The 20,638-nt window shown below is 47.6% G+C and overlaps 1 protein-coding gene across 2 annotated transcripts; it reads right to left on the bottom strand.

Annotated features, from left to right (window-relative positions):
- Positions 1–303: 303 nt before the first annotated feature.
- On the bottom strand, positions 304–20,580 carry LOC310755444 (uncharacterized protein). 2 transcript variants are annotated; one of them, XM_083598329.1, is made up of 5 exons: positions 19,499–20,580; positions 14,180–14,298; positions 9,711–9,809; positions 8,936–9,100; positions 304–1,770 (listed from the first exon to the last, which is right to left on the bottom strand). In XM_083598329.1, the coding sequence occupies exons 1-5, from the start codon at positions 19,533–19,535 to the stop codon at positions 1,624–1,626; spliced, it is 567 nt and encodes a 188-aa protein (XP_083454455.1). In that variant the 5' UTR covers positions 19,536–20,580; the 3' UTR covers positions 304–1,623. The 2 variants fall into 2 exon arrangements, with proteins under 2 accessions (XP_083454455.1, XP_083454454.1); XM_083598328.1 differs by having other exon boundaries at positions 14,180–14,301; positions 19,499–20,579.
- Between the last annotated feature and the right edge of the window lie 58 nt (positions 20,581–20,638).

Genomic DNA, 20,638 nt, shown 5'->3' with positions numbered 1-20,638 from the left:
CAGAGCTGCGCTCCCCCTGGGACTGCAGGCAGCTCTGCGCAGCCTTCGGGAGGCGGGCGCGAAGTGGCGCCGGTCTCCCGAGGGTTGCGCAGAGCTTCCTGAAGCCTGGAGAGTGAGAGGGGTCGGTGCGCACCGACCCCTCTCGCTCTCCATACTTCAGCGAAAGCCTGCAATCGCCCCATAGGACGCACACACATTTCCCCTTCATTTTTGGAGGGGGAAAAGTGCGTCCTATAGGGCGAAAAATACGGTAGCTAGTGTGGGGAGTTCATAGGGGAGGAAAAAGAACTCAGTCTCCATGGATTCTAGAATAAAATAATGTGTATTCAGCCTTAGGGTTGTGTGTCTGCACTCGCCATAATTATAGGTTGGAACCTGTATGAAACAAAAGAGTCACTGCTGACCTCAATTCCACACAAAAGAATTTGGCTAACCACCCCCCAAGCATTTGAATACACTCACCAAGTTGGAATCTGAAAGGAGGCCCCCAAAACATTTTTTTTTCCTGATCTGATTGTTTCAGTTTTAACAATGGCATTAGGAACATTTTAAAAGCCTCTTTGTCAAATACAAAAAACAACAACCATCCAAATAACAAAAATCAAAGAGTCGAACTGACAGAGCAATCAAGTAGAGTAAACTATGACAGAAGTGATAGCTATCAGTTATCACCACCTTCCTCCCCTCCTGGGGGAGATCTCTCTTGTCTCTGCATGTAACCCTTTCTTGGTTATATGGCTTGGCCCCTAAAACCTTGGGCTGCTTCAGACTCCCAAGAGGGGAGGGAATTCCCTGCAGAAGCTCCCGATCCTGCCTTCTGCTGTCCTATTTGGACTTGCAAAACTGCCCTGCAGCATTGAAAGAAAAGAGAGAGAAATCCTCATTGGAATTTGTCCGAGAATCAGTAGAAACAGCTGGAGGCAAAATACATTCATTCTGTCACTTGAAGCTGCAATCCCTGATAAGCAACACTCCTTAAGACAACCAGAGAGACAAAAGAAACTTTCTCCTGTTCAGGCTTAATACTTTGCAAGTTTGGCAGCTCCCACTGTTTTCTTTTTAATGTAATAGTTGCTGGTGTTTCCCCTCCAAGGATGCCCTTTGAATAGGAAGTGTTGCGTCTGCCTCTTGAAAAATGACAAGGGGAGCCTCTCGCTGGCTTGGTCCAAAGTTTGACCCTGCAGGCTGAAATCTCCATAGGGTTTTCTACGTGGCTTTTCAATTCCTAGGGCAAGAAGGCAACCCTGAGGGTAACTGATTCTGTCTAGGAGTTCCTAGATCTAGTCTCTTCAAAACTCCTCCGGCCTTGGATATTTCAAAAGAGAGAGACCACAGCTTCCCCCAAGTGGTGTACACAGCACCGTCCAGCCGTCCTCAGGCTCAGTTCCGGAAAGAGCTGGCGATCTCCTAGCATTCGCTCTCAATACTGTAATACTAGTAAGAAAAGGAAAGGGGAACACAAAAAAAACTTGGCTTTGTGTCGGCTCTGGAGAGTTCCACCCAGTTCCTTTTGCACCTGGAAAGGTTTGGCAGGTTTCTGCTGTGCAGGTGAAACCCACACCCCAAACTCTGGCATTGTCCCAGACACAGGGGTGGGCTGGGGGGACGGACCCAACCTGCAGCCTACACCGAAGTGTTCCTCTGAGCATGGTAAGTCGGCGAAGCTTGCAGCATGTCCGGCAAGCTCTGTCCAGCTGACAACTCTGAACCTGCTCCAGTCCCTGGTAAGGTTGCAGGATACCTCAGGGCTTGTTCGTAGGGTGGCGGTAACTGTGAAAAAAAGAAGCAGCTTGTTATACCGCCTCCTGAGAGAACCACAAACGGCTCTGCCCACTTTGGCCTATGCAATTTTTTTTTATGGAATGTGTTTGCCAAGGCTCAGTTATTGTGCCAGCTTCACCCACCAGCCTCCACCACACCTACTTTGCCCAATGTCCACACATTGGGTCCCACGAGCCTCACCCCTTATGCAACTGCATCGCACAATTCACGGCTCACAGGTGTGCTCCTGAAGCAGAAGCTGAGCTGATTTGCTTCCATGGTGTCTTCCAAAGCAATGCTGACAAAGAGCTGCACTGTTTGTTCATACTACAGTGGTATCTCAGGTTAAGAACTTAATTCGTTCCGGAGGTCCGTTCTTAACCTGAAACTGTTCTTAACCTGAAGCACCACTTTAGCTAATGGGGCCTCCTGCTGCCGTCGCCGCGCGATTTCTGTTCTCATCCTGAAGCACAGTTCTTAACCCGAAGTACTATTTCTGGGTTAGCGGAGTCTGCAACCTGAAGCGTCTATAACCTGAAGCGTCTGTAACCCGAGGTACCACTGTATTAGATTCTATGTCCTGCCTCTCCTCCAAGGAGTTCAGACGCATGCCGCCATTTTATCCTCCTAACCAACCGTGTGAGGTAGATGTGGCCGAGAGACAACAACTGGTCCCAGCTCCCGCAGTGAGCTTCAAGTGGGGACTTGAATTAGGGTCTCCCAAATCCCAGGCCCTGTTAAAAGCAGGGCTGTGGTGGTAGCGGCTCTGGTTTACGGGAATGGGTTAGAACCTCAGAAATAATGAGCTGACATACAGCTGTCTCCTGTTAAGGTTTCAAGGCCAGTGTCACAAGTTAATTAGACCCATGGTCTAAGTTCCCATAAAACCTGGGTTGCTGGGAGTTCTCGGTAGCCAGCCAAGCAGGTTTTTGGGCTTTTGAAAGCATCTTGTTCTGCTGCTCAGCCTATTGAGATTTAGGTGTAGGCGTTTATGTTAATTACCTGGATAAGTTAGTTTTGCTGTTTTCTTACCTTCTGAGCTATGTTAATCTGTGTCATTATTTGGAGTTTTCCCCTCCCTTTTGGAGTTTTGTTTCAGTAAAAGTTTGCGTATGATTTTATGAAATCTGGTCTGAGCTCCTGAACCCTTTCATTTTGACCACTCTTTTTGGAGCACGGGTCATCATCCACCACAAACGGCTATAGCAGCCTTCATATTGGATGGATTCCCCGCCTAAATTGATTTTTGAATTCAGAATTTATTGTTATTTATGTTTTATACTGTATTTTATGCTGTTTTTTGTTGCATCAATTAAGTGTTTTAAATTTGTTGTTAGCCGCCCTGAGCCCGGTTTTCTGAACCGGGAAGGGCGGGGTATAAATAATTTATTATTATTATTGTTATTATTATATCCGATGCTCCATCGACCCAGCAGTTCTGCCACCAAAACCCTTGTGCATTGTTAGAAACAAGCATTTCGGGTCTCGTTGCATCCTTTTCAGTCCCTCTGGCACACTGCCGAAAGCTACTCTTCTTTCAGTTAACCTCCCACTCTCCAAACATTCTTGAGAACCAGGATGCAGAAGACTGGCAGAAATCCTCATTATCAGATGGGCAGTTTTCTTCCCCAGCCCCCAGCCCTTTAAGTTCTCTGGTTTTCTGCTAAGATCACTTCAATCCAGAGCAGTCCCTGGTTTGCTTCACTGAAGAGCAGCAACTGTCACTGGGGCCTCTGCCCAGGTTCACCAGCTTGCTTTTGCTCAAGGGCAAATGAACAAATGAAAATATTCATGGTGGTTAGAAGTTGCTTCCATCCAGGTTTTAACAGTAAAAGAGTAAAAGTGTAGCCTTCCTAGAAAAGGATATTCTAACACAAGAACACCAGCTCACTTCCCGCCTGTGAGCCTGTTCACACATTGGACCTTTAAGCTATTCCTTACATTCATTAAATAAATAAAAAAGGCCTTTTGGGGGAGGGAGATAAAACAGATTCAATTTTTAAATATGTTTTACTATTACAGCCGACTTCCAAAACGTTCAGAAACTCAAGGCGCGGCTTCCGATCAGTTTCCGATTGCGCAGGTGCGCCGGAAACAACAGCGGAAACTGCACTGGACGTTTGGCTTCCAAAAAAAGTTCGAAAACCAGAACACTTGCTTCCGGTTTTCAGTCGTTCATGAGCCGGAACGTTTGACTCTCAAGGTGTTCGGGAGTCGAGGTACGACTGTATTGTTACTTGATTATTTCATTAATGAGTTATTTAATGGTACGTGTTTAAGGCTGCAGCTCCTCTGAGCAGGCATATATAAGGTTACACAGTTGTTTATTAAATTTACTAAATTTCTATAGTGCCCTTCGCCCGAGAATGACGCGGCAGTTGACAATATAAAAAGCACAAAAATGTGTAACGTAGTAACGAACGAAAACAATAACATGTGCACACCCCCACACCGTCCCCCAGATTGGAAGGCCACAGATTTGACTGGTTAACGGTGCAATCCTAGACAGGTCTACCCAGGAGTAAGTCCTAGTGGTTTAACAGGCGTACTCAGAGGCATGTGGACAAAGGATTGGAGCCTGAATAAGTAAAAAAGAGGTGGGATTCACCTAAGGAGAGACACATGTTGTTGTTGTTGCTGAATTTATATACCGCCCTATACCCAGGGGGGGTCTCAGGGTGGTTCACAAAATAAAATCAAGATATAAAACCGCAAAATATCTAATAAAAATAAAAACAACAACCCAATAGTCCCTCCCCCCTCCAAAAAAACCTACATTTTAAAAGGACATAGGATGCAAATTGGATCAACCAAAGGCCTGGTTAAAAAGGAACATTTTTGCTTGGCGCCTAAAGGTGTACAATGATGGCACCAGGTGAGCTTCCCTGGGGAGGGCATTCCACAGACGGGGAGCCACTGCAGAGAAGGCCCGTTCTCATGTTGCCACGCTCCAGACCTCTCAAGGAGGAGGCCCATGAAGAAGGGCCTCAGAAGATGATCTCAGGGTCTGGGCAGGTTCATGTGGAAAGAGGCGGTCCTTGAGGTTTGCGCTCCTGAGCCGTTGAAGGTGTTACAGTGATTTCTGCTTGCGCATCAGGGTTTTTCCTGTCCTCCCCCTGCACCCCTCCCCGTCGGTGGCTTGGAGGAGGTGTCAAAAGACAGCCCCACAGCACATAGAGGGGGGGGGGATTGTTCCATCTGACAAGCTGAGATACTTGAGCAGACAGGTTTGTTAATTTCTAAAATTTTTGTAAAAGTGGGGATTCAAGCCCTCCTCTCCCAACACTCTGACCTTATGCCACACTGGTTCTCTGGTACATATACATTGTATTAAATATTCATATTGATTTTTAATTGCATTCAATAGGTTCTTTTATTTCTGATTTATTCCAAAAAAGCTATCAGGGAGTCGTTTTTTGTATGTTGCACAAGCTATGGATTTTGACTTTAGGGCCTTTTTCTTTTCTGGCACATACTGTTCTGGGCGCAAAGATCTGAAAAGTAGAGCTCTGTGCGCCTTTCTTATCTTTCCTGCATCAGAAAAATTACTTTCAGGGGCTTCAGGTTTGTTAATAGTGCAGCGCTGAATTCCACCCAACAGTTTTAAAGTTAGAACCATCCTTTCTTCTTAGAAGAGGCACGCAGGTGCCGTTCCAGACCTTGTCTTAGAAGAGGCATCCCGTCCTAAGAGGCAGAAAAGGGCAAGTGCCTCTTATGAGATGGCGCTTGCCATAACTCAGAGGTAGAGCATATCTGCCTTGCATGCAGAAGGTCCCAAGTTCAACCCCGGCTGGAAAGCAGGGACTGGGAGAGGCTCCCTGCCTGAAATCCAGGAGAAACTGCTGCCAGTCAGTGTGGGAGATGCTGAGTGAGATGGGCCAACGGTCTGACTCAGCATAGGGAAGCTTCCTGTGTTCATATCTTGTAATCTTTATATGTACTTAAATCAAAAATATATTGTTGGGAGGGGGGAACCGCTGCCTGTTTAACGGGGGGCGCCTTTTTTGTAGATTAAAAAGTTTTTCATCATTTAAGCGGATTAATCTCTTGCATTGATGCTTGCATCACAGCTGGCAGGGGCTGAAGTCCTGAACATCAAGAAACTGGTTTAAACTTTGCAGGCTCAGCTTCAATCACGGCTCGTGATTTTGTGATATTATTTTGCGGCTGAACAGCAGAGAGGATGCCCGATTTTCTTGAGGTCATCTAATTAATCGCAGGATAACTGGAGAGCAAGGGACTCTGGAGGTTGTACAAAAGGTAGAATTCTACTGAGACAGAATTTCATGTGCCATAGGCAACTCTTAATAGATAAATCCAGACGCCATAGGCACATGGGGAGAACGTACTCCAAAATAGGGACAGAGCCATATGCTGAAGCCACATGCTAAAACAGTGGCCTGGATTACAAATGAGCCAGAGATCTACCCGTAGATTCTGACCAACCTTGCACCTACCTTTGCACTAAGACTAGAGGTATCTGTAGGTCAAAAGTTAAATATAGTACGATAATGCCGGCAATGAAATTAAAGATAAAGGACGCATGCAGTCTCTCACTGGCCTTGCACTTGGTTATGTCTGTGTTGTTGTTTCCCCCTCAATATATAAATATGGCAACTTTGTGGGTTGTCTGTCTGTCTCTCAAACAGTATACACACAACATAAAATGTGCATTGGCTGCCCTACCCTAGTCTAAGCCAGGTGTGGTTTTGATGGCCTAAAGATGTCTAGGCTACCTGACCTGCAGGGTGGAAATTCCTTTCTGTGCCTTTATTTAAGGAAGCTATTTTTCTGTCCTAACACAGGGACTCATAGCCAACAACAACAACTTATTTATTTATATGCTGCCCATGTGTCTTCTGAAAGCCAGACAATTGTTTATTTCTTTCTCTGCCTTGTCTAACCACCCGGGTGGCGAGCATCCCAATGAAACTCAGAAACCTTCCTTGCCTCTCAGGGTTCAGAGCCCAAGGAAAACAAATCTCAAAATCAGGCAGGGAAAAGATGGAGAACGAGAAATCATGAATACTGTCCGAGGGCAGATGTGCGATCCAAGTACAAAGATCAGCTTGTAACATTCATTGCAACACGTGCTCCTGCTTATCCGCTCTGGGCCTCTCCTTATCTAGACTGCGGGTTGTTATGAAGGCTCACCTATCTGCTGAAAGCACTTTAAGTATGCAATATAAATGGTAAGTGTTTGCGCGAGTGCTGACTACCATTATTGCTCCTTTGATAGAGTACTTGTAAGGCTCAAGTCCATTAGAAGAATCAACAGCAATGCTTGAGGCTTCTACACGGCTACTCAGAAATAAATCTCTCCCCCTCGCCCCCCGTTCAATGACATTTACAACCCAGCTGAGTTTGTAAACTGCCTCGGCCCAGTATACCTGAAGCAGCATCTCCACCTCCCCTGTCGTTCAGCCTGGACACTGAGGTCTGGCACCGAGGGCCTTCTGCCAGTCCGAAAAGTGAGGTTACAGGGAACCTCAAGTGCGAAAAGTGAGGTTACAGGGAACCAGGAAGAGGGCCTTCTCGGCAGTGGCACCCTCCCTGTGGAATGCCCTCCCACCAGATGTCAAGGAGCTAAAGAACTACACAACTTTTAGGAGACATTTGACGGCAGCCCTGTATCAGGAAGTTTTTAACATTCTGATGTTTTATTAAGTTTTTATATGTGTTGGAAGCTGCCCAGAGTAGCTGGGGCAACCCAGCCAGATGGGAGGGGTATAAATAATAAATATTTTATTTTATTTTATTTTTTACTACTATTATTACTGTTATTCATCCTTAGAGGAGCCAATGCTAATTCACACACACCAAGTATAGCTGCCATTTAGGTGGAACACCAGCATCCAACAAGCAAAGTTATTTTGCCTTTTCAAACTACTCTATTCTCTTCACTGTAAATTTAAACCTGTTTGAAATTGGCTTCAGACTGTTTTAAGCTGTGGAAGTAGGCTTTTTTAAAAAAAAAAAAAGAACTGGCCTTGTTTTTGATGAGGTTTCCTGTGGTGTAAGCATTGGTTTCATTTGTCCCATCCTCATCTGGAGAGCCAGGGTGGTATACTGGTCAGAGTGCTGGCCTGGGACCTGGGAAAACCCGGGTTCAAATCCCCACTCAGCTGTGAAACTCACAGGGTGACCCTGGGCCTCACCCTATCCTACCTTGGGAGGACAGAAATGGAGAGGGGGAGAGGCATGTACACTATAAAAATCTTTGGTCAGATACGTTTTGCAGACTTTGAAGCACTATGCACACAAAACGTGTGAGCGGAGAGAACAACAGGATGCGTGTACAAGCACTGATGCTTCCTCCATTATGTCTCGGGGGTGGGGGAGAATCACTGCTTGGCTACAGCAGACGCAGGAAACCTTTTTACATCCAAAAATATCATTTCCTTCTGGGCAATCTTCCAAGGGCCACATAGCGGCAGCGGTGGATGGAGCCAGAGGCCAAAAGGGGCAGAGCAGCGGGTGTAACTCTTGCTCTTGTGCAGTAGGCAAGTTTCTGCGCACCTGTCTACCCTCCAGCCAGGCAAGAAAGAGGCATTATCAGAGTGGAAGGACACATTCCAGCCAGGCAAAAACACTCAAAAAGGGTGCAAAGCAAGGACCTGCGTGGCCTGGGCAGACTCCTGGAGGCCAGACAGAGAAATTTGGAGGGCCACATTGGGGTCTCTGGGCCTGAGGTTTCCTATATTCTTAGCTCCAGGTTAAAGGGGATCCTGGGCAGAGAGCTCTCTGGTCTGAGAACCCTCCTGTGACCCCCCTGCAAGGCAGCAACAGAACAGCTCCTACAGTACCAGGGGCATGGCAAGGCACTTTGCACTGTCTCAGAGGCTTTATCCCCGGCTGCCACCGTGTCTGTTTTGGCTCCTTGAGGAAGACAGAAGCACTTCTTTCCAAAAGATACAGGATGAATCATTAGCCAGAAGGAATGTAAACAAGTGGCTTAGCGCTGGAGCCTCCTGGAACACTGTGTTCCTTCCAAGATAAAAATGCCATTGGAAAGATAGAGCCAGGTCTCAAGGTATCAGGAGGAGGAGGAGGAACCTCCGGGCAAGTTTTATAATTAGAGACCTGCCAGCGGGATAATTCTATACCCTAAGATAGTGGTAGGGTGGAGGGTTGTTGTTTTATTATTATTATTATTTCGCTGAAGATTGCTTACCTCTGGGGAGATCTCCGCCCACAAGCCGAACCTTTCGGCAATCATCTGGTGGATCTCCCGCTGGCGATCCTTCTTCCGCACGCTCTCGTAGCTCGGCAGCCGCGGCTGCTCCCACGGTGGGAGCTGGTAGCTGCTGGGGGGTCCGACACAGAACAGCTCATCTCCCTAGACACACAGAGGGACACCATTAACAAATGCACCCAGATGATACACACCTCGTCCGTTGTTGCCTTCCCACTTTACGTTTTAGGAATTGGCTTGACGACAAAAATCCGCTGCTCGCCTATAATGGGAGAAGCGTCCTTCGGAAGAAAGCAAAACAGTGCCAGTTCTCGCATGCGGCATGATACTCTCCATGCCTCCCTCTTTGGGTGTTGAAATGTGTTATTTGCATGCATGCAAAGCCATAAAAGCCACACTGTGAAAATGGTGGGTCTGTGGAAGCCTTGTTCTTGGAACAGAGAATATGCCAGCAATGCTTTGTTCAACAAGTGCTGGCACAACCAGGCACTTGCTGAGGCTCGTGCCCCTTGCCCAGGGGTTTCCACAACCACCAGCCCCATGGACCTGGTGCTTTTTCTCCCTGCTTCCACCTCTTCATTGACCCAACCTCTTGCCTAGAGGGGACAACCTCTGAGGATCCATCATCAGCGGTTCCGACTCCCTCCCTGGTGTTTGGCTGGCCTCCTGAAGCAAGCCCCCTTCTCCTGCGCAGGTCACGCTCCTTTTACAGGTGATTCGCCCAAACTTTCAAGAAGGAAAGTCTCCCCCTCACCTGGACGCCAGGGTTTTCAGCTGCACTCTCCAGACGCGGCGTCCCCGACGGTGGTCCCACCAGACGCTGGTTGCTGCTGAAGTAGGGAGGGGGGCAGTCCTACGTGGAGTGAAAGAAAGGAAGGAAAATTAAAATACAAGCCGAGCTTTCCTCTCGCGCAACTCCGGGGTGCGTGTTCAGCAAGCTGGCAATGTGTTCCATTGCGCAGATCAAAAGTAACAACACCTGGAGGGTCACAGGCTCCTCACTCATGGCCAAAGCTTGTGCCTCAAGGTCAGTCACTGGCTTGGGTTCATAAACAAAATGGCCGTGGCTCCTCCTAGGAGTCAGGGCGGCAGAAAGGCCTTGACATCAAACCACCCTGTCCAGAGCCCCCTGCTTATTTAATTTTTTATTTTAAAAATATTTCTAAGCTGCCTTTCTAGACCTCATGTGTTTCATAGAAGTGGAATGCCCGCAAATCTCAATTAGTCGAAGCCTCTTCGTGTTCATGTGACAAGAGCGCTGACTGAAAAGTTTCATCTCTGAAAACAAACGCTCACAAGCTGTTTTTTCTCCGACAGCTGCTGTCGTTGAATCACTCTTCAGGGCACAGTTTTCTAGAGCCAAGAGCTTCCCGGCAAGCTACACTTTCCTAGCTAAACCCACTTTTGGTATATGGCAAAATTATATCAATCCTGGTCCGTGAAGAGGCCTCAGAGAGCAACAGAAAGTTATGCCTGGGCAACCAGCCAGAGGACGCCAGGGATAGCTTCCATCCTCTCAGGAAGGAATGAGGGAGGAGCTCCTGGCTTGAGGAATCTACCATCTTTTTTACTAAAAACCTGAGAAACCACCCAAATGCAAAGTTGTGGCTGATGGGGGAAGAAACTTAAAAGAACACCGTGCACCTGAGGCACAGCCAACTTGTTTTCAGGGCAGGAACTGAACTTGCTGTCCCCTTCACAAACACAAAAGCCCTTCATTTCCTCCCAAGCTTTTCCTCAGCCTAATTTTAAAGGGAAAGCGGGTGGCAGTGGGTAAGCCTTTTTCGTTGTTGCTGCCTGTAAATATTTCAGCGTAGGAAACCATTGTCAACAGACTGCAAACTACCCCAGCAGATCCCAATCTACCTCCTGTCTGTTGCTAGCCTCTGATATGTAATCCAGCACCTTACAGCACCATGTCTGTTTGTTTGTTTTGGTGTGTGAGCCACTTTGGTTATTTGGGCTATTTAACTGCAGCAGCTGAAACATCCTTCCCACTAGCATAGGATGTTGTCTGTGTACATAATGATTTACCTAGGTGGCGGCAGTAAAGCATCTCAACCGCTGGTATATGGGATTCTGACATTAGGCCTGAAGCAGTGATAAAAGCCACTTGGTTGTAGATAAGAGTGAATCATCTACAGAAATCCCTAGTGCTGGTCTTTCCCAGACCTCCCACTCTATGCCTGAGCTCTGCACACTGCTTCTCCTAGAGAGGAGTGTTTTGAGAACAACAGGAAGTCCTCGCTGGTGCCAGCCCATCTCCCAAAGGAAGGGGATACAGCAGCGTTCTTCAAAGGTGTTGTAACAGCAAGAAGTGAGCAGAGAAACCCAAAGAGAGAAGGAACAGGTTGAATGGAATCACGGGGGGGGGGGGGCGGCACGGGACACCATGGGCTCACTTGAAAGGAGTGATTATACTACAGTGGTACCTCGGGTTAAGAACTTAATTCATTCTGGAGGTCCATTCTTAACCTGAAACTGTTCTTAACCTGAGGTACCACTTTAGCTAATGGAGCCTCCCGCTGCCGCCGCCGCACGATTTCTGTTCTCATCCTGAAGTAAAGTTCATAACCCAAGGTACTATTTCTGGGTTAGTGGAGTCTGTAACCTGAAGCGTCTGTAACCCAAGGTACCACTGTACATCAATATTGGCCTTATTGAGAGCCTAGGGGAAATTCAATAATTTGCAAATGTCTGGTGTAGCACTTAAATGAGCCCAGACCTGCCTCCAGATATAATCCCTTTCCTCTGGGGAAAATTAACATCTTTGGGCAAGGAAAGAGGGACGTGATGGGTCAGCAAACTGCAATTTATATACGTGTCGGCCAGTACGACGTATCATATTCTTGTGGAAAGCGGGATGTGAGTTTCCAAGGGTCCGTTTTGCATTTCACTTTCTTCTCCCTTCCCTTCTAGTTTCTTGCAACGGAGCCTCTGAGAAACTACCTCCATTGTTCAAGCTAAGCCTCCACAGGTGGAGCAAGCAAAACGTAGCACCAGCTCCCGAAGCTCTGAAATCCGAACCTGGGATCCGAAAGGTGAGCCGCAAGCAAACAAGGCTCGGGCGTTGCTTCGGTACGGCTTGCCAATCTGGCACATGGCCCTGAGCTCTCCCCAGCAGATCTACGTGTGCTGCTGCACAGCACTTAGCCAATCGCTTCGCTTCCACCCACAGACCCAAAGGTTCCACTTGCATGGGACCACCGACGCACTTGCAGAAGCCTTTGTGGTAGTGTGGCGAACTGGGCAGGGCAGTGTTTTGACAGCAGGTTGCCACTGTATGATAACCTGCATGCACACATGTTATACACAGTAATCTGGGATAGTGGAGGCCGCATGGCTGGAGGCCAGAAATGATCACTTTCCCACGCAAGCACCATGCAGCAAACTTTTAAGAGGTTCTTGCACCTGGGCCCCATCAACTCAAACGGTGTTGCCTCCTGTGCCACAAAAGCCCACAAGGGTAGTGGCATGGCAGTCTCGAGAAAACAAAAGGAAAGTTCCCAACTGGAGGGGATACCGCAACTGGAAAGTTGCAATTCCTCCAGCAAAAATCAGGAGAGACCACACCCATCAAACATGTCATCTTGACATGACTTGAACTGAGCATTCCTAAATTCTGGCCTGATTTCATGATGTGACACCTGGACCCAAAAACACAAGCTTTTATTAGGAAAGCATTTCCATTGTCCCTGAACATGAACGTGATACACAAAACTTATCGGGCTGAGGAAACCCTTGTCACAGCCCTCTTGGCCGTACTAGGGACATGGCACATTTCTGTTACTTCAAAGCAATTCTGAGTCTTTGCTGCCACCCTCCAATCAATGTTGGGTTCTGGACTACAAGCACTGTGGGATTTGTCTTGCTTTTGCCACGTGGCTATATCTACACCAACATGCATCCTGTAAAGGAATTCCTGCTATCTGCCAGGAATTACCTGAATGTCACCCCTGATGGTTCCTTTCCAGGAGAGTTAAGTGAGTCATCTTCACTGCTTCTGGTGGCCAAACTGCACTTTTTATCACGAGCAGTTTCATATGTGAATATGCGGAAGTACAAATGTAAACGAATAAAGGGATTTGTTCCTCGCTGAAGGGAACCTCTGAATACCAGTTGCTAAGGAACACGTTTGGGGAGAGAGAGGGCTGTTGCTCTCATGCTCTGTTTGGGGGCTTCTCAAGAGGCCACTCTCTGGCTGGTCGTAGGGAGAAACAGGGTGCTGGACTAGATAGGCCTTTGGTGGTCTGAACCTGCAAGGGGGAAAGTATACACAGGCTGCCCAGGTTTTTTGGTCTTTCAAATGTCTAATGCACGGTGGGGTGGGGAGAGAAATGCCATGAAGTTGCTCAGGTGCTCCTCAAACAGCAGTCATCAAAAAAGCTTGTGTGTGTGTGTGTGTGTGTGTGTGTGTGTGCATAAGAGAGAGGGGAAGGGTTTGTGACTGTGAGAGAGAGAGAGAGAGAGAGAGAGAAGAAAAATAGGGGGAAATGTTCTCTCTGTGGCTGTCTCCAATCGTGAGCTGTGCAAAGTATAATGCTGGTTGCCAGGATACCAGCAACCAAGAGTGGCATTGTCTGTATTTTACCCGTGCCTTACAGTAGCACTCCCTGCTGTGATCCATCGTTGCCAAAAAAGAAAGAAAGAGAGAAAGAAAGAGAAAGAAAGAAAGAAAGAAAGAAAGAAAGAAAGAAAGAAAGAAGTGTGCCAGAGAGTTAAGGAGGAGTGCAGTTCTCTTAGGCGCAGGGGGATATCACCATCGCCCTGGCGACCTGCGTCACTCCTGGTGCTGCCTTCTCGTGCTCTCAAAATTCAATAACGTGCCCCCCGACAGCACAAGCCATGCTCAAAAGCCGCCCATTGGCGACACACTCAGGTGAAAGGGCTTTGTTGGTGGAAGAGAGTGGGAAGGAAGCGGGGAGCCAGGGAGTGTCTTGGTGAGTAAACACTATAACCCAGCAGGAGAGAACTGCAAATAGGCCTTGAGCTGCTCTCCAGCCAGGAGGAAGCAACGAATTATAATAATCATAATAATGCCTAAACCCCGAGGCCATTCTGTACAAACCTGTAATGGGACCCTACGGAAGGCTGAGCTGGGCGGGTGCCTTGGTTCCTTCCATCCCAGCCGGAGCAGAAAGAAATGTGGTGGGTGGGCAGGTGGGTGCATTCGGATGCAAGGCCTATTGAAACAGCAGGGAAGAGGGAGGTGGAGATACTCACATACTGACTGGGGCTCTGGAAGAAACGGCAAGAGCACAGGAACTGGCAGCACAGAGGGTCCCGGTGGTACAAAAGCAGCAGCAGCACCAAAATGGCCACGATGAAGATGGAGGAAGAAACTGCTGTCGAGGAAGAGAAAAGGGGAAACACGGGTGAGGGTGTTCCACACAGCCTGGGACTAGGCCTCAGGCTTCACATCCTGGCTGAAGTCTCCAGGAAATGTACACTCTGCAAGGATAAAGGCAATGGGGGCAGGAGAGAGCCACCGATTTAGCACCCTCTGGCATCCTAACCGAGTTCATCCCTAGCTAGGAGCAGTGACTCTGGGAATCTACATGGCCACAATGGAATCACGAATGACAGAAACAGGTACTCAAATGCTCCTGGAGAAGACTGGAAACAGGAGCTGCCAAAAGCACACTTTTCAAGCCCTTCTAATTGTCTCAACTTTTCTCTCATAACTGAGATTCCAGCCCTTGGCAGACAGAAACAGGTGCCCAGTTCTTTAAAAACAAGCAAAACACACCAATGCAGATATAGCAAACTGAATCTGGCTGCTATCTGCCTCGCGGCAGACACAACAATGAGGTTTATGGTCTAAGATTTGGTGGCATTCCAGCACCACTAAGAAATGCAAAGATGGTCAATGAATTCTTTTATTTGACCAAGCTTGTAAACAGGCACCTATGGCAAGTAAAAATGGTCTCTATTCTGACTAGGTAAAGAAGCTTCTGTGAACTGAAAAGAGAAACTGCTATTTTTAATCAAATAAAGCCATCAATATGCCACAAGTATCTGTGGGAAAGGTAGGCTGTGAAACATGCTTGTGGATTAGTAACCTGTCACATTTACACGGCTGGAATCAATCTATGTTGGTAGGTGAGTTGTTTTTGGGTGTGTTTTTTTTAAAGAGCATCACAGAGCTCCAGTAGTTTGAGAGTGATACTCTTATTCAGCCAAATCTCTGCACATTTAGGAATGTGAAAGCTTTCTATTCAGGAAGAATAGAAATATAGCTAATTTTAAGAGGCTGGCAGTTGCCTATATGTCTCTTAAGCAAGGTATCTATCACATGAAACACGAACAAGGTTTCTCCTCATAGGTCATGACAATCTAGCCTTAAGCTCGTAAGCCCCATCGGAGATGGGCATGTCAAACTTCTTCTTTGTAAAGACCCATGCACAGATTTGGTACTAAACAAGTAGAAAAATAAATAAATTCAGCACCCAGTTATCACTACAGGCAACCAGCTGCCCATGGGAAGCCCGCAAGCAGAACCTGAGATTCCACCCCCTGGTCCAATTGCCCCTTAAGGTAAAGGTATAGGACCCCTGGATGGTTAAGTCCAGTCCAAGGCAACTATGAGGCTGCGGCGCACATCTTGCTTTCAGGCCGAGGGAACCAGCATTTGTCCACAGACAACTTTCTGGGTCATGTGGCCAGCACAACCAAACCACTTCTGGCGCAACGGAACACCGTGATGGAAACCAGAGTGCACGGAAACACCGTTTACTTTCTTGCCGCAACGGTACCTATTTATCTACTTGCACTGGTGTGCTTTCGAACTGCTAGGTTGGCAAGAGCTGGGGCAGAGCAACAGGAGCTCACCCCATAGCGGGGATTCGAACCACTGACCTTCTGATCGGCAAGCCCAAGAGGCTCAGTGGTTTAGACCTTACCTTTACCCCTTAACAGGTACCCAGCAATAGCAGATATGGTGCTCCCTTGGGTATGCAGCTCACTTGTATAAACTTTCCAAGCACTTCCTCCATATCGTACGCTGCCTCTGCTATAGTGGCACCACGGCCCTACTGCTTGTAGCACAATCTAATCTGGGTGATTTGAGGTAAACTATAAAACGTGGTTGGCTTTCCAGAGAGTACTATGCAGCTGGCCTGTTGCTAGTTTCTCAAGCACTAAACCTGTTTCGCTGCCCCATTTTCAACACCCACCACTAAAAAATAAAATAAAATACAGATGCAGACCTTCAACACAGTCCTTCTGGGATACTGTGTCACCTACATAGTATTCAGTACCGTTCCCAAATTTCAGCCACTTCTCACTTCCAGTCCCACCCAGCCCTGACACAGTCCCCCCCCCCCCAACTACCTGGGACGAAAGAAAATCACAAACATTTCAAATGAACTGCTATTATTTGAGTATTCTTTTACTGCAGCCAATGTCATGTGCTACGGTAAAGATGCAATAAAACTGATCCAGGAGAGCAGTTTTAAGTGCCCATACAGAGTATTGAAAACCAAAAATAACTTTTTTTGGGGGGGAGAATTCCAAAGGATTCCTAAAGGAGTCAGGTATTTGGGGCACATTTTTAGTCCAGCCAACAGAAACTATTGGGGCACAAAATGCAAAACTGACACAGAGAAGCAGAATGGAGTTGGTTTCTCCTGACACGACACACATGGTTTGGATGTGTCCAATTTCCAAGGTGTGTTGGAATTTGGCTTAGGATAATAAAATGCCCCCAACCCCACAAAATATCTCCCCCCCCTCTCCCTCTCTGTAGTTACATTTTCCATTTCTCTCGAATAAGTTTTTGTGGGGGTTTTTAAGTCCTTATTCCCTCTGGGATTTTCTTTAGTGCTTTCCTCTCTCCCCATTAATCCCTGTCTTGCCTTCTTCCTTTGTATCACATATTCTTAGAACATAAACCTGTGGGCAGGACCTGCCTTTATTCTACTCTGGAGGCGCTTAGCAAGAGGTAAGCCCTCAAGAAATAGCTGAATGACACCAGGGAAATTTGGCAACTAGCAAAAAATCCAACGAAAACAGCAGCAATTAAACTACTGGAGGACTTTGGGTCCCAGGAGCCTGCAATTCCACCACATACTGACTTCAGTTTAGCCCTATTGGTTTTAATAGGATTGGAGTAAAACAGGTTTGGTATTGCTACCTAAATCTCTTAATTTTCACATTCCTCATATTTCTGCTTTCCAACGACAGCCAGATGGTAATATTTCCTTATTTCACTTAAGATGGTAATCCACTCATTTTTGCAACAACTAAAACCACCCTGAAAAGTCCAAGCATGTCCACTTTGCAGCCCTCAGACTAACAACTTACTTCCAAGTAGCTCTGCTGACCATAGGTGATTATGCAAGAGAAATCAAGTTTAAATATCATTCTGTTGTGTTTCCACCTGCTTTATCAGAACAAGGCTGTTCAGAAGCTAATGCGGAAGAATTTGATCTGCAAATTTGAGGGCCATTGTTCAAAAAGCCCTGGCACCTCCAACATATATTAATTTTGGGGGGCTTTTAACATATTCTGGTTTAGGCATGCTGGATCAGGGATCATGCATGCAGCAGCCTGAGTTATAACTAGATTAGATCTGGATAGAACAATCTTGTCTGCAGGTGGGAAATTGTCCTTATTCTACCATGTGGAGTCAGCAGAACTGAGCAGAGGAGGGAGCTTCTCATCTGTGCTGAATTTGCTGGACTTACGTCTATTTAAGTCAGTGGAGCTTGTCACCCAACAACAACTGGAAGCCCATTAGATTCCCATCCCTGGTTTAAAAAAGCCTTTTCTTATTTTCATTTGGAACACCAGATTTTTCCAAACAAGGAAAAGTAACAGGGATGCAATGAACGATGCTTCCACTGACAAATGAACAAATCTTGCTCTCTCCTGCTGATATACAGACAACACGGCCAATTCATTTCATCACTCTGACTCCCAACAGTTTCATAAAGGGAATTGCTGGTCTAATCTTTGCTTTGGATGAGAAAGGCTTTTTAAAAATTCTATACTTCAGATTCTGTGTCTCTCACCTGTGCGTGAGGCATGTTGGACAGGAATACAGCAGTTTTCACTTGGGCTATACAACTCTCTGCCCTGGGAGAGCAGCCTGGCCCATGGAGCCATTTTTAATTATCATTTGCTGCCTTTTGAAAACATGCCTGTTCTGGTAGCCGTTTTTATAGTCGAACTGGCTAATTGTATGTGTCATTTTTGTTTGCCTCGTCATTTATTTAATTGATGCTCTGTTTTCAATACAGTACTTGATTTTGTATTTTGATTTTTCTCTTGCTAACCAGCTTGGGCGTCTTTGGGTGGAAAATGGGAGAATGCACATTGACTACTATTTTTTGCAATGCTTCCAGATAGGCTGCTGTACTTTTTGCCTGAATAATATGAAGGATATCCTTCGCTGCAGGCGTCTTTGGAGAGCCTTGATAATGATCTACAATGGGCAGTTTACTATGTGAGTGGAAGACACAAGCTTTCAAGGCCTCAGAGGGGGACACAGGTCACACTATGAAACTCCAAGGCTTGTTTAACAAAATACGTATCACTCTCACATCCAAAAAAACGGGCACAACAATATGGAAGTGGGGAGCAGGTGATTGACAGTCATCAATCATGTCTCTCTAGCAGGTGATCCCAGATGCTTCTTCAAATTCCAACCAGTATTTTGCTCACAAAAGAGCTTGGAGCTGTAATTCTTGTAGGAAACCTCTTAGAATATTTTTATCCAATCGAAAGCCAAAACAGGAAAAAGTGATACCTTTCATTAGTTCAGCTGCTTAGTATAGAAAGAAGCACTGTATGCAAGTTTTTGACTTCACAGAAACCTTAGCTTCTATATTTCTGTGCCAGTTTAAGTTCCTCTGATAAGCTGTACCATTCTGCTCGCATCATTCTCTGCTGAACTTCTACTCAAACATACTGAAGAAAAGGAATCACAGGAAATTCAAATACATAAACAGGATTCCACCGTCCTGATTTGAACATTATCCCTACATGCTCCTTACAGCTCTGTGGGAGTGTCAAAGGGGCTCCTGATGCACTGAACCAGCCCTTCCAATCCCTGGAGCCATGCCAATGCTAACAAGAGCTCCCTAATAGTTCATCTCCTCCAGTAACCCACACGAAGGGCAGGAGGTCAACATGGGTGATGAATCCACAATGCAGAGGGATGCCAAGCCAGAAGCTAAGTTAGCATCCCTGAGAACATAACCTAAGTTAGCATTCACAGCAGGAAATCACCCTTTCTGCCACAAAAGCTGTGACTTGCAGAAACCTGCAGCTGCCTCTGAAAGGCTAAGACTTTGCCCAGTACCTGCCTGTAATATAAACAATCAGGTCCCAAGCACTTGAATCTACCAGTTTCCCTGAAGGGGCCATAAACAGTGTCTAGGTGCCAAACCAAAACCACATTATATGTGTGCATACAGTGACGTATAACGCCAGGGACATAACCAAGCAGGGGGAGGTAGTCTCATTTGGGAGAGAGGACCCCCCCCCACCCGCATCCATCCCGGTTTAAGAGCGAGAGAGAGCCATGCAAGGACTCACTGGTGGCTATGATAATCGCCACGACGCTGCTATCCATGGGAACAGGGGCGGTGGGCGGGTGTGGCAGCGCCTCGCTCGGCTGGCTCAACTCTGGTCGACCGCGAGATCCCTTCCAGCTTGGTGGCTCCACATGGAGGAGGGGAATCCGCCCGAATCCAGTCCCCGCCGGCGAATTCACCAGCCCTCCAGTTCCGTTAGCTTTGGACCCCCCCGCCACGATGGAGCCCGTGCAGCCCAGTCCGGTTCCTTCTGGCTTCTCCTCGGGTTCGATCCCGGTCCGGCCAATGACTGGCTTCGTGCGCTCCTAACTTATCGCTCCCCTCCTGCTCTTCTTTGCATCGCTCCCGGGGTTAGCATCGCACTCTCGGGGCAGTAAGCTCTCCGGAACCCGGAGGGAGGCGGCTCCGAGCTCTCTCCTCTTCCTTCCAGCGCTGGGCTGCTTGGTTCTGGAGTAATTTTTTGCACTTTCCGTCCTCTGTCTCCCTTAGGGCAGATAAGCTGTTCCAAAGGTGAGCGCGCCAGGGGGAGAGCTTGGCTCGGCTGCTTCGGCAGATACCTGGCTTCGGAGACGCTCCCCCCGCAAAACGAGGGTTGCAGCAGCAGCAGCAGCAGCGCGGTCTGCACTCTCCATAGGCTCCCTCTGGAGAGAATTCAAAAGCGCCGGCTTAAAGATCCAGTTGCTTCCCCTCGATCGGAGCCTCCAGAAAGGTTGCGGAGCTTTTCCTGGGCCTGGCCGCTTCCCTCCGGCATCCCGGGCCCAGCCGAGTTGCACGTGCGCCTTGCAAAGCCCATCCGAGGTGGGGCCGGGAAGTGCAATGGGCTTTCTCCTCCAAAATCAAAACCGAAGCAACAAAAGCAGCAGCAGCAGCAACAACAACCCCCTCGCTCGGATTCCGCGACCCGCACGGCTCCCCTTCCAGCCTCGCGGGGAGATCTTTGCACCCTCTACCGCCTTCCTGCGCCGATCTCCCGGGTTCCGCTTCTGATTGGTCGCGGAGGCAACGCTCTGGGCCTCCATTGGTGGGAAGTGAAAAGAGCTACCTTCTCCGGATGCAACATTGTGTCGGCGGTCGTCATGGTAACTGTGCACGTGGGGAGGAACGGGGCGGGGGGGGGGGAAAGAGAAAGTAACGCGCTTCC

This window comes from Podarcis filfolensis (assembly GCF_964270895.1).
Source record: "Podarcis filfolensis genome assembly, chromosome: 2".
NCBI lineage: Eukaryota > Metazoa > Chordata > Lepidosauria > Squamata > Lacertidae > Podarcis > Podarcis filfolensis.
This window is presented reverse-complemented; position numbering and strand designations above follow the sequence as displayed.